This window comes from Staurois parvus, unplaced genomic scaffold (genome assembly GCF_062004578.1).
Source record: "Staurois parvus isolate SC_StPar_1 unplaced genomic scaffold, SC_StPar_1.0 ptg001302l, whole genome shotgun sequence".
Classification (NCBI taxonomy): domain Eukaryota; kingdom Metazoa; phylum Chordata; class Amphibia; order Anura; family Ranidae; genus Staurois; species Staurois parvus.
In genome coordinates, this window is record NW_028319098.1 from 12,134,678 (window position 1) to 12,149,205 (window position 14,528).

The window sequence follows — 14,528 nt, forward strand, 5'->3', positions numbered from 1 at the left end:
ACATATTTTTAAATTTGTCAGCATGTGTAGCATTGATATATTTCTATATGAAGTGGTAAGATTTTTGTCACTGTAAAAGTACTGTTTTCATGTTACAAAACAGTTGTAAGACAATGGTTATATAGTACTCAATAAAATTGTAAAACCAGGTTATTCACTCTAGGTTTTGTTTATTTCAAATAGCAAGGAGGATCAGCAGGAGAAATGTTAATGCCCCCAGATCTGATTGGATATTTTGAGTAAGCAATAAAGTGAAAGGATGTTACTTCAGTAAATCAACCTCAGTGCCTAGCAATTCTGTTTGGTGATGATTTATTGGGTAATATTTAGCAATTCCACTAAAACAGATTTGTTTTAGAAGTAATTAAAATATGATTGAGTTCACAGATTAACCTAAGGCACTGTAAGCCTAAGTAATGTTTGTTCACATAAGAAAGAGCTGGCAGATCATTCATTCTAAAGATCTCTATGTAGTTCAGGGGTGCTCAACCTTATGAAGAGTGAGGCCACTTAGGTGATTTGGTAACCAGTCATGGGCCACAATTAAATAAAATGGTTCAGAATTTTTATTTTGAACAGCACAATGAACATTTTCCTCCTGCAGACGCTGAATGAAGGTGGGAGGGAGAGGGGGATAAGCTGGATTTCAGCAATCGCAGGAGGAAAATGGAGAGGATCTGTTCTTGTATATGTCACCCCCCCGCTGACCCTCCTGTCCAAGTGTAAAACAGAATGTGACAGGGAGGCTGCCAGAATGTGACAGGGAGGGGACCCCTGGAGCATGGGATGGGGTTGTCACTGTGACCCCTGACACTACACCAGTAGTTGGGGGTGGTGGTAAAAACTAATCTCAACTTTACCCCCCCGTCCAAAGTGAAAAATGTAAATGAATCCTTACTGTCCTGAGCCCCCTATAAGGCTGCTTTCACATTGATTTGCTGCGGTTTAGTGCGGTGCAGTGCATCTGCGGCTTTCCTGTGGGTTAGTTGCTCTTTTCCATAGAGCTCTATTATAGGTGCAGTGCATTTTCTGAAAGTGCACCAAAACTCCTGCATTCAGTTTGAGGTGGAGGGCTGCATAGGAGGGCTCTGAGGGCTACAACTTGAGAACCCCTGATGTAGATTGATGTTGCCTTAAATATTAGTTTGTATACTCACTGGCCACTTTATTAGATACACCTGTTCAATTGCTTGGGAACACAAATTGCTAATCAGCCAATCACATGGCAGCAACTCAATGCATTTAGGCATGTAGACGTGGTGAAGACAACTTGCTGAAGTTCAAACCGAGCATCAAAATAGGGAAGAAAGGGGATTTAAGTGACTTTGAATATGGCATGGTTGTTGGTGCCAGACGGGCTGATCTGAGTATTTAAAAAACTGCTCATCTACTGGGATTTTCATGCACACCCATCTCTAGGGTTTGCAGAGAATGGTCCAAAAAAGAGATATTATCAGTGAGCAGCAATTGTATGGATAAAAATGCCTTGTTGATGTCAGAGGTCAAAGTAGAATGGGCAGATCTGTTGCTACGACATTCAGATGGTAGGGTCAGAATTTGGCATAAACAACATGAAAGCTTGGATCCATCCTGCCTTGTATCAAAGGTTCAGGCTGGTGGTGTAATGGTGTGGGGGATATTTTCTTGACACTTCTTGACACTGACGCCTAATAAAGTGGCTGGTGAGTGTAGATTGTAGAGCTGTCTGTTTTCAGTTGGATAAGTGATATTGTTACAAGTTGTTTTATCCCTCTTGAGGTGATTTAAAAGTCATATATTGTATACTTCACATACACAATTACTGTACTTGGAAGCATCAGCTAAATAGCTGGCAGCGTTGCAGGTGTTTTTTTAAAAAAATAACTTTTTTCAGCAAAGATAAGAGTTAATATTTATGAAGAAATGTTTGATATGACAGAATGTCTGAAAATATCATCCACATTTGGCAAGCAATGTCATATGTTTATGAGTAGCCTACAGGTAATTAAAATATGACAATGATCTAATCTTAAGGAAGGACCAACCCTGCCGGACAGCCAGTAGGACAAGTTAAAAAACCTGCCCTGTCTGTTTAATTTTCTCCTAACAAGCTGACACAGGATTCCCTTCTCTACATGCAGATCTTCCCACCTCCCTCCAGTCATATAGACTTCTTCTGTCAGCAAAACCTTAATTTTACGGTGTGCTTTGCAGAGCTTGCATTTAAGTTATATTATAGATAAACAAACTACTTATGGGACTATTTTTAATTTGTTAATAAGTAATATAAACATATTCAGCTTTATGAAATGGCACCCATTGGCATAAGATGGCATTTGGAAGATCTTAAATGGATTTGTTTATGTAAACAATCAGTGCACAAACATGCATGCTTGCATTTGTCAATCGTGCAGGTATACTCACTCATGCATAATTCCTTGGCACTGACATTGTAGCAATGGAGTCCCAACAGCTGATCCTTTTCCCTAAATTGGCCAGCTGGCATCAGCATAGATGACATTTTTTTTAGCCAGATAGAAGACAACATAATAAATAATTTTTCATATTTTCCATATGATGGTTAAAGTGGTTGTAAAGGTAAAAAGTATTTTACCTTAATGCAAGCAGGGCCCCTTGATCCCTCCTGTATAAATTTGTATTGTAATTGTACTGTATGCCTTTAAGGTGTAAAGTGCAACTGAAACTGTTAGTGATATATAAATCCTGCATAAGAATAATAATAATTATTATAATGCTTTCCTTGCATTAAGGTACAAAAACCTTTAATAGTAGCACATCCCCCAGCCCCCTCCAAATACTAACCTGAGCTTGATCTCAATCCAGCACTGTGCATGTCTGCAGTAGCTCTTCTCACCTCTGTCCTGTCTCATAGGCTTGGCTGAGAACAGCAAGAGCAATTGGCTCCTGCTGCTGTCAGTTAAAATATGTGAACAGAAAGCAGGAGGTGGGGCCAAGCTGTGGCTGTGTTTCTGAATAGATGCAAACTGCCTGGCTTGGGATGGAGCACACACGAGTGCCTCCTCGGGAAGTGGCTTCCTATGGGGACACTCATTAGAGGGGAGAAGACAGGAATGCCAGCAGGGGATTCCAGAAGAGGAGGATCAGAGCTTCTCTGCGCAAAACCATTGCACAGAGCAGGTAAGTATAACATGTTTGTTATTAAAAAAAAAAAGCTTTACAAAAACAGAAATAGTAGTACAATATTTATGTAATTACCTAATGCAGGCACAAGCCAATACGAATCCAGTTTCATAATCCACTCTGATGTTTAGAACACTTGCCTGTTCTTGTGTTTTTAACAACACTGGCAGAACCATGGACAATGCAGCCCATAACGTAATTCTGGGTCCTGGGTCAGGAATGGGGTATCAAGGACCCTGAAATAAGAAGTGCTGGGCTGCAGGAAGTGCCCTTATGTTTTTTCTAGGTTTTAGGACACAATGCAGAGCAGCAGCAGCTGCCCAATGCTGGAATGCTAAATGTTCCAGCACTGGACACTGCTCCATCAGGCATCACGGGGAGTCATTGTAGACCAATGCCTCCCCTGATGCCAAGCAGCTACAGACCTCTCAGTAGAGCACGCACCTGCTGGGAAGCGACGCCCTATTCTTCCTCCCTCAATCATGTGACTTATCACACCAATAAAGAGAGGATGAAGGGGAAGTTTCACTTTCATATCACAAGTGGTGCCCATACTGACAGTATAATGCACTCAAACCTACGCCAGGACTCCCACTTACAAAGACCCCCAGCCATGCACTGTGTCCCTTAGCCTGCTGCAGAGACCCATAATGTACTCCAAAAGAAAGTACTTCAAGAGCATTTGCAGCATACCATTCCCCTTATATTTATTTTACTCAAGTGCCCTTGGTGTAACTTCTTTGGAAGCACATTGAAGACAAGGACAAACACTGAACATGAACACCCAGAGTCACTCAGCAATTTAAAGAGAGTAGAATCTCCTGGGACAACCTGTCTTAGCACTAGTCTTTGTCTCCCCACAAAATAACAATAGTGAATGCTGCCTTTCTGTTGTGTGTTAGAGCCCCATATAGCCCCTCAGAGATTCTCCCAGTCCCCTGAAGAGACCCAAATATTTTATCTCTTGCTCAGACCAGTGTTATTTTTCCTTCCTTCTACTGACCACCAATGCTAATCCCTTGAAACATTGATGCCAAGGCATTTTTGCCTCAAAGATGCCTAAAAAAACATAGCCGTCCTTTTGAGCGTTTATGGCGTAACATTAAGACCCAGCAAGACTTCGACCAGTACATATCTACCCTTCAAAAATACAATTCTTGTCTCCACACTGCCAAACAGATCTGTTTTATCACTCTCATTAACACCCTCTCACGCAATCGTCATCAACTCATTTCTGCCTTTAACTCTCTACTTAGTCCTTCTTTACCTCTACCTAGTAACTTATCACTGCCCAGGAGATCGCTAATCATGTAAAAAATAAGACTAATACAATTCGTGATGAGATCTATACTGTACAGATATCTCCCTCACCCCACACTCCTTGTCCACCTGCACAATCTATACTTCACATGTTTAACCCAGCTACTATAGAGAAGGTTGGTAAACTTTTTTTCTAAAGCCACCTAACCACCTTCCACCTGCACCCTGTTCCCTTGCAAATACTACGGTCACCCTCTGGCTCTATCCTTCATTCTTTAACTCATATCTTCAATCTCTCCCTTTCTACTAGCATCTTCCCCAACTCTCTAAAACATGTGCTAGTCACCCCTATACTTAAAAAGGCCTCACTGGACCCCACCAATCTTAGCAACCTAAGACCCATCTCCTTACTCAATTTTGCCTCCAAATTCCTTGAACGTCTAGTCTACAACCTGTTGAGCTGCCACCTTATTGAGAATAACCTTCTCGACCCCCTTCAGTCTGGATTTCGCCCACAACACTCCACAGAAACTGCTCTCCTAAAACTCACAAATGACTTACTAACCGCTAAAACCAATGGTCACTATTCCATACTCTTACTCTTGGACCTCTTTGCTGCCTTTGACACAGTTGACCACCCCTTCTCAAAAAGTTCTATTTACTTGATCTCCGTGACTGTACTCTCCGTTGGTTCGAATCTTACCAATCTCACCGCAACTTCAGTGTCACTTACAACTCTACTTACTGTCGGGGTCCCCCCAAGGTTCTATTCTGGACCTCTCTTATTCTCGATCTATACTTCTTCCTTGGGTCAGCTGATAGCTTCCCATGGTTTCCAATACCATTTCTATGCTGATGACACAAATCTATCTCTCTACTCCACAGCTCGACCCATCAGTTTCCTCACGTATCACCGATTTACTAACAGACATATCAGACTGGATGTCACACCACTTCCTAAAACTCAATCTATCCAAAGCTGAGCTCATAATATTTCCTCCCCCACGAGCCTCTTCCCCTGATTTCTCGGTCAGGATCAATAGCATCACTATCAACCCATCCCTGCATGCCAGGATGCTAGGGGTAACCCTGGATTTTGAACTATCCTTTAAGGCCCACATCCAATCCCAGTCCAAATCATGCCGCATCAACCTCCGCAACATCTCCAGAATATGCCCCTTTTTAACCAATGATACCACAAAGCTCCTAATTCACTCCCTGGTTATCACTTGCCTCGACTACTGCAACTCCCTCCTCATTGGCTTACCTTTACATAGGCTATCCCTCCTCCAGTCCATCATAAATACTGCTGCCAGGCTCATCCACCTTACCAAACGTTCAGTGTCTGCTACCCCTCTTTGCCAATCCCTCCACTGGCTTCCACTCACCCAATGAATAAAATTCAAAATACTAACAATAACTTACAAAGCCATCCACAACTCTGCCCCCAGCTACATCACCAACCTGGTCTCAACATATCAGCCAACCCACTCTCTTCGATCCTCCTAAGACCTTCTATTCTCTAGTTCCCGTGTCAGCTCCTCCCATGCTTGCCTCCAGGACTTCTCCCGAGCTTCTCCCATCCTATGGAACTCCCTACCCCAATCTGTCTGGCTATCTTTTAATCTATCCACCTTTAGACGATCTTTGAAACCTTTCTCTTTAAAGAAGCCTATCCTGCTTCTAACTAGTAAACTGCAATTTATTTCCTCCATCAGCTAATCCCCCACAGCTATTACCTTGTGTATCACTCAACCCTTCCTCCTAGATTGTAAGCTCTAATGATCAGGGCCCTCTGTTTCCTCTTGTACCAAATTATATTGTAACTGCAATGACTGCCTTCATTTTGTAAAGTGCTGCGCAAACTGTTGACGCTATATAAATCCTGTATAATAATAAAAAATGTTGTCATCCTACTGACTATTAATATGAGGGCAGTTTTTATTTTCTTCCACTAACAGGCTTTTTTCTCTCCTAGTGACCACTGACACTGGAGTATTTTTTTCACCTACTGTTTGTTCCTCCTATTGACCATGGACACTAGAGCATTTTTTCCACCGTTTTTGCCTTACCTCTTGGTTTAACAGTATGAACTATGACCATTAGGCCTTGTACCATGAACACATGCTGTTGGGAGACCTATTACAAATATTGCTATAGGGCAGTTTGCTTTCAAGTTATGGCCCTGCTCATATGAATGATGTTGCTCAATATAGTCATGGCTATTCCTGGTTTGTTGCACATGTGCTGAATTTGGCAGTTTGCATATCACCAACCATTCTTTCTTAAGCTTAACAGTAGGTGAATCTAAACAAAAATTAGCAGACTAGCTTTGTTTTTTCCACTATATAACAGAATAAGCCCAGAAAATAATACACCTAGCTTATTTTTAAAAAAATAGTACCAATTAAGCATAGTGCTTCTGCACACAGCAAGCACTGCAAGTTCATTTTAGAATTTTTACTAAAACTATTTCAGCTAGATGCTGATTGGCTGTTATCCGCAGCTGCTCCACCTCCCTCAACATGTGATAGAAAAGCCTTGCTGTATTTTAATAAGTACACGACCAGAGGCTATTTGTGACCATGTGACATTCCAGGCATTCTAATACAAAGCCAGTGGTTTCTGCAGTTTAGAGCCAGGTAATTCAGTGATAATGATGAAACTGCATTCCCTCTTTTTCTTACAGGAATAGATAAGTGTCTTCTTTATAGATATATTTTTTATTACAATGACATCAATCACATCTTTTCTAAAGTGCAAAAATGTTAATGTACGCTTAGGGCCAGGTCACACTAGTGATTCTGTCACTGGCAACAAATAGCCAGTGATAGAAATGTTGAGAGCCCACTCACCTTTTTTCTATGGCATAGGTACTTCACTAAAAGGACCAATACAATTTTAAACCGCTAATTTACCTAAGATTTGAAGTAATGTCGAAAGACATTAATTCTTGGTTGACCAAAATAATGTAGAATCTGGATTGTTTGAATGAGGGATTGACATTCATAAGATAAAATGGTAGTTATATTTAATTTGTTCTGCTGGTTACAGTATATCACCAGAATTGTGTTACATTGCCATTAGAGGAACTGTACAAGACTGTTCAGGATTCGTATTTTATCTAATTGACCAACTACTTTATTCCAACATTCTAGGTTAGGAAAGTTTCCTTACTTGCCATTCTCCAATTTATCAAATCAATGAATGAAAAACGCATGCTCCCTTGCTAAAAACCTAAATCACATGGTCTCCAAATACCAGTCATCAGAGATGACAGTGTCTACAATTTGGTCAGACAAAACTGTGTGATAGAGAGGATCATAAGGCACAAAGCAATCTATACAAGGGTTTGCAAACATATGTATGAGTGTACACATTGTTTAATTCTACTGGAAAAAGCCTGTTGATTATAGAGCTCCATAGTTCAAACTGAAATGTACACATAAATGAGTCAGAGCAGTCATAACTTACCTTGTGGCTTTGATGTTTCGACAAGAGCTTAGTATGCCTCACTGATTTTTTGCTGCGCTGTCTTTTTAGCTAAACCATGGTACTCTTAGACGTCTTTGTCCTGTATTATATAATTATTTGTAAAACAAAGAATGTCGACTTATACAAAAAATACATATAAAACATCTATTTAAAAACCTAACCCAAAATTATTATAGCTTCCCATTAGCACTTTTAATGGTTGGAAGTGCCCATTTCCACGGCTCTACAGGACCAGTTTTTGCACATGTTGTTCAAAATGGTCACATCACTCACGTTATTATGGCCAATGTTCCATACTTATAATTATTATTATTATACAGTATTTATAAAGCGCCAACAGTTCGCTCAGCGCTGTACATTACAAAGGGGGACAGAACATGCGACAGTACGAAAACAATACAATGCGATACAAGAGGGGTTCGAGGGCCCTGCTCTTTCGAGCTTACAATCTAGGAGGGAAGAGATAGTGGTACAGAAGGAGATAGCTTTGGGGGATGGAGTGGTAGGAAGAGTGGAGGAGGTCGGCAAATTAGCAGGGTGTGGGGTAGGCTTCCCTGAAGAGGTGTGTTTTCAGGGTGCACCTAAAGGAGAGGAGAGTAGGTGATATTCTGATGGGTTGGGGCAGGGAGTTCCAGAGGATGGGTGACACCCTGGAGAAATCCTGGAGGCGGCCATGGGAGGAGGAGACCAGGGAACTAGAGAGAAGGAGGTCTTGTGAGGAGCGGAGTGTGCGTTTTGGGTCGTACTTGGATATTAGGTCGGTGATGTAATTTGGGGCAGTATGGTGGACAGCTTTAATAAATAGGTTAGTGAAAAAATGTACAAAATCTTACCAAATACAACTGTGTTTGCTGAATATTGAAACCTTGATAACGGTGAACTTTTTCTGAATCTATGCAATGATAAAATTGTACAGTGGAAACATTTCTGTATGGAAGCTGTATGAATCTTTAGTTAAGTTAGTATCAACTAACACAAATAATAATAACAATAAGTTTTACACTGTCATAAAATGGTATCTATTTTTCTAGTGGAAACATCCTCAAAACTTTAATTTAGCTTTTCCATTACAGCTGTTAGGTAAAGCGTACAAGAAAACCGAGGTCACATTTCACAAGGTACCATGGGAACAAATCCTTGCAGAGGCCAAATGTTTCCCTAGAAATCCTGTACTTACTCTAGGTCAATACACTGTGAAAAATAAACACACTGGTTTTACTCTCTATAGCAATCCAGGCCTTCTAAGAGGTGAGACATTTGTCTCAAGAACTTAGAAGTGGCTGGGACAAGGGTCTCAACCTGGACCCAGGTTACACATAAAGGAGGCCTTCCATTAATGCCTGATACAGGAGACCATTGTGGCTCTGAAATACTGACTTCGTTTTATGTCATTACCATATAACCCAAGACAAGAGAATAAGTGTGTTGAGGACATGCTTTCTACACTTTTCATATTTTGCTTATCATGCATTTAATTATCATTTTCATCCTTCTTCATTTTCTTGTGTCTTTCTGCCTCTTGCCTTTACACATCATGTTAGATTACATGTGTGATCTGTACACACATAGTACCTCAATATGTATTTATTTATTTATTTCAGATACTTTTCGCGCCATCAATTTACACAGCGCTTTACATACAGTATGTATTATACATTCACATCAGTCCCTGCCCTCAAGGAGCTTACAATCTAAGGTCCCTAGCTCACATTCATACATACACATACTAGGGCCAATTTAGACAGGAGCCAATTAACCTACCAGCATGTCTTTGGAGTGTGTGAGGAAACCAGAGTACCCAGAGGAAACCCATATAGGCACAAGGAGAACATGCAAACTCAAGGCAGATATTGCCATGGTTGAAATTCGAACCAACGACCCTAGTGCTGCAGAAATGCTAACCCCTTATCCACAAACAAAATGGCTTTTGGGATCACCCTATGGTAATTATAACTGATAGTCATGCAAAAGTGCAGCACCATGGTTGACGACAACTTCAGAAGAGAAGTATTGCATGTAGAGAGGCTTACAGTTTTTTAGGCTCACCCACATAGGAATAAAAATCAAAAGCACTTTAGAAAATAGTGAATGTCTTTATCAAGTAATAACATGTATTAATAGCTACAACTATGTGATGAAATGTATAAGAACACTATGGGGTTGATTAAAGGCAAATAAGCTGTTCATTTTGCAATAGAATTTTCACATCATGCATGGGAATTTTCCCTTAACGTAAGCTAAGGGAAAATTTCCTTGCAAAAGTGAACATTCTCATGCAATGTGAATAGCCTGTTTGCCTTCAGTAAATTAACCTCTATGTACCCAAGACTTTTTTTTTGTATTTTGAGGTGCAAAGGTGAGCCTAAAGTATTTGTCAAGGCAAAAAAGGCATATTTAATACATTTCTGCAATACATGCGTATTTTCCCATGTTTTATCTCCCTAAATACACTGATAGTAAAACAGTACTAGGGTCATCAGATCAAATCAAAACCAAAAACATTACCTGCCTGGGGTTTGCATGTTTTTCTTGTGATTGTGTGGGTTAATTGACTCCTGTCTAATTGGCTCTAACATGTAATAAGAAAGCTCCTAATGATTGCACACCAATTTCCACCTTTTTAATGCAGCATAGCCATAAAACGGCACACCACAGAAATAGTGAGGGGAGGAGACTGTTGATGCGTTTCACATTCACTAGCATTTACTCATGATGAATAATGTTATGATTAAGCACTGGCGAGTGTGAAACACATCAACAGTCTCTTCCCCCCCCTAGTTCTGTGATTTGCCATGTTATGGATATTCTAATTTAATGAAAGCCATCCAGAGCTTTCCTATTATTTGCTGTGCAGATACAAGGCGGGCCAGTGCCCTGTGTGTCTGGGAGGCAGGTCAGTGTGGACCCACCAGGACATGTGCTTCTTCTGGCCCTAGGATGTGTATGTATGAATGTGAATTGGGGGTTTTGGATTATATGCTCCTTGAGGGCAGGGACCGATGGGAATGTACAATATATATATATTTAGCGCTGTTTAAATTGTCAGTATTATATAAATACCAATGATAAGTAAACAAATAAATATATGAATTACTGCTGATATGCCAGAAATATATTGTATATATCCTACCCTGCTCTTTGACATGACAACACAGCTCTATATTCCTGAGCATCTGGTGTCTGCCCTTTCTACTTTATTTTGACGGCTTACAAAGAACACAGACCTCTCTCCTCATCTCCATAACCATGCCTTGTACAGAGAGCACAGGGAGGTGTCAGTCCACAAGATTTCATGCAAAATAAATAGGTATTTTGCCCTTCTAAAGAACATATAACAAAACACTTTCAGTGGTATAATTATCAGACCAAAAATGAACAAGTAAGAGATTTTCAATGTTAGGGTTTACATACACTTTAAGAAACATACATTGGTAACTATGCAGGCAGCCGACTACGGTATCTAAATGAAAGGGGCTTGACATGAGATCAGAGCCCAGTCAAACATCCATCAAGAGGCATCAGTGTACGGGGATGCCATTTCCACATGGATTCAGTCATCAGGGTTTGTCCCTTCCTTGTACATATCAGAAGCCACACTGTTGTTTCTTCGAGACACATGGAGCCTATTGATGTTTCAGTCTGGGAGGTCTGTGTGTACACACATTTCAGTAATTTGAAGCATTTTCTCCTTTCATTTCAGGGAGCAGTTTCACCACAGCATCAGTAATCTATGCAGGAAGTAATTCACTCACAAATTCAACTGGATTTAATAGCTCCCAGCAGGTAAATTTTGGGGAAAAGAGGGATATTTCAGTTTTGCACAAGAAGCCCTTTTTTCTGTCTTCCTCTTTTTTTTTTTTTTTTACGCTGTGATTTCTATGTTAATGATTCTATAGTCGTGACGTTGTCCTTGCAACCTCAGAGAGCTTTTGCATGCTGAGTTATAAATCCGGTCTTAATTCCGTTGCTGACAGATGTGCTTGCAGTAAATGTTTTCTGTAATGCGACAGAGAGGTACCATGTGTTTGGCCTGGCCGCATACATTTGTATTGCATCTGCATATCAGATCATGTTTAATAGATACATTTGTGGCACATTGAAGGCTTCAAGTCTAGGACAGTTATCTATTTATATGCACCAACAAGCCAGCCAATGTATTCCATGTGGGAAGTTATGTCAACATATGCTTGTAGTTATATTTTGGAATGTTCACTCTGAAGTAGCAACATGTTTAACAAAAACTGCTTTTGTTACTGTTTCTTTCTTTTTTCCCGTGTGTGTTCCAGGAATATCCATCTTATCCCAACTTTAGCCAGGGTCAGTATGCGCAGTATTATAACAGCTCTCCGTACCCATCACATTATATGACAAGCAGCAACACAAGCCCCACTATTCCTTCTACTACGGCCACATACCAGCTTCAAGATCCACCATCTGGTGTCACCAGTCAAGCAGTAACAGATCCCTCAGGTAATTGTCCTCGTATTTATCTGTGTGATATGGCCATTTTTAGTTGGGTTAGTTAATAACCCTCTGCTGTCTGTCAATGTATCTGACGATATGCACATATCATTTATAGGTGCTCACAGGCACAAAGATGGCCAATTCTCAACTTTTGTTCCTTTTGATGTCCTTTTGTAACACAGTTTATTTCATTATATATTTACACCATTTCAAAGAGTTATAGAGAGAGTTAAAAGGTATATTTGATTTATATTTTCAGAGATGTATATTTTTTACTGTCTGTCTGCATTGCTTTAGTCTGTTTGCCATAAATTGTTCTGAAATTCATACTTATTCAAATCTGGTCTAAATGTATCATAATGGTAGTCATAGGCCAACGCCTAGGGCATTAGGGTAATTCATTCTTTAGGAAAGAAGATAATACTGTCATGTTGGACACCAGCATGTAAGCAGTTGGTGCAGATGAGACAAAATAAATAATTCTGCTACTTGGTAATCAGCATGGCAGCTAAATAGTTCAGTGGAGACATTAAGAGGAGGTTTGATCCAGAATCCTCAGATGGAGCAATACACAAGACAAAAACATCTTATATTATGAGATTTGTCTGTGAATGGTATATGTGTAATGAGGCATCTGGCAGATAGTAAAGACTGATTATTGGTAGTAATGGAGAACTTTGCCAAATATGCATTGAATAGTGAATGTTCATGTTGAGAAAAGGGAGAATCATGCAAGGGTCTGATCAATTATTTCTAAATGGTTAGACCTCTTCTATCCCTAGTCTTAATTGAGTCCATGGTGGAGGGGAAATGTCACATATACCTGTAGCATCCTCCAAACCTCCATTCACAGTACAATCTCAGTTCATTCTGACAGATAAAGCTTTGGCTCTTCTTTATAGTGCCAAACATTGCCTGCCCCTTCTTAGCTCCTGCACATTCCTATTGGCCAGTGAAACTACCCATCAAAGTGATCAGCCAGTAGGAATGTTTGGGGCCCATGGTTTAGCAACAAGCCCCAACACTACCCAGAGGCATAGAGAAAGGTCCCAAACACCACACACCTAGCAAAACCATTAGTAAATAGTTGAAAACAGCCTCAGACAACTTTATCTATAGCCATGCCCCCAACACATTTCACCCCATCCCTGGGGCTCGGTCATGGACCTAAAGAGTGTAGATGGACTGCTGCTCAGCCAGCACCCATTGCAGGAAGGATGGACTTACAGGAACTTGAGCAGGGACCTTACGTTTTATGAAGTTACACTACCCAGAAGCGTTAGAGCCTCATAGATTGGCTTTGAAGTCATGATGGAGAATGTTATTGGAGGCAGCATGCAATTATGTTTCATAAAAGGAGGTGTGTGCACCTGATACCTGCAACAGCCCCCACCTCTGACAGGGTTTCTTTTAGGCTAACACAAACAGCTATGCACATGATTAACAACATTGTATTCTATGACTGATATTGGCTCAGCTGATATTGTGTTTATCAGGTTCAGTTTTAATTCACCTACGGACATTAAAGCTTGGTAAAGGACATGGGTTAGTAATTGAATAAACCTATTTTTGAAGCCACTGTGCTTTTTTAATATTGTGTAATGTAAAATGTCCTATCAAGCAATCAACAATAACATCTTAACTGATTTTGTTACATTAAATAGAAATCCTAATGACTATTTTGGCTTACTATTTTTCAGCATCCTCACTGCTCTGTACACTGGTTTGAGTGAACCATAAGTATTATGTTCCAGTCATGTGCTTTTGGCATTTTCAGCTTTGTGTTCCTTTCTGGTGCAGTTTTGTAGTGACCCACACATCCTACATGTTGGCTATAGGCTACCGTCCATAACACTTACATAGTCCATTTCACTCAATGCTGCCTGTAGAAAAATACTTATTGGAATTCTAGTCTCCTACAAGACAGTTGTTCCTCATGTTTCAAGGTTGAGTGGAAAAGTTCCTCTGTGATACAAATGTTGGATTGCAGAAGTATAAATAATATGTGTTGGTACACAGCAGGAGAGCATGTTCACTCCACTTGTAAATGAGAGCACAGCTGCAGATCTGCTATTAAGACACAGGCGCAGTGGGTTTTGGTGCCCATATTGGACGTTTTTTTCAGGAAACAGCTTGTAAAAGAGGTTAACACCCGACTCCAAGTCATG

General features: G+C 40.3%; 1 protein-coding gene across 5 annotated transcripts in view; it reads left to right on the plus strand.

Annotated features, from left to right (window-relative positions):
- The window catches only part of EYA1 (EYA transcriptional coactivator and phosphatase 1), a 138,570-nt gene that overhangs the window by 37,761 nt on the left and 86,281 nt on the right, over positions 1 to 14,528 (plus strand). For all 5 annotated transcript variants that reach the window (XM_089661048.1, XM_089661047.1, XM_089661050.1 and 2 more), the window contains exons 7-8: positions 11,597 to 11,679; positions 12,183 to 12,366. In XM_089661048.1, the coding sequence (XP_089517174.1) occupies positions 11,597 to 11,679; positions 12,183 to 12,366 (267 nt within the window). The remainder of the gene's footprint in view (positions 1 to 11,596; positions 11,680 to 12,182; positions 12,367 to 14,528) is intronic.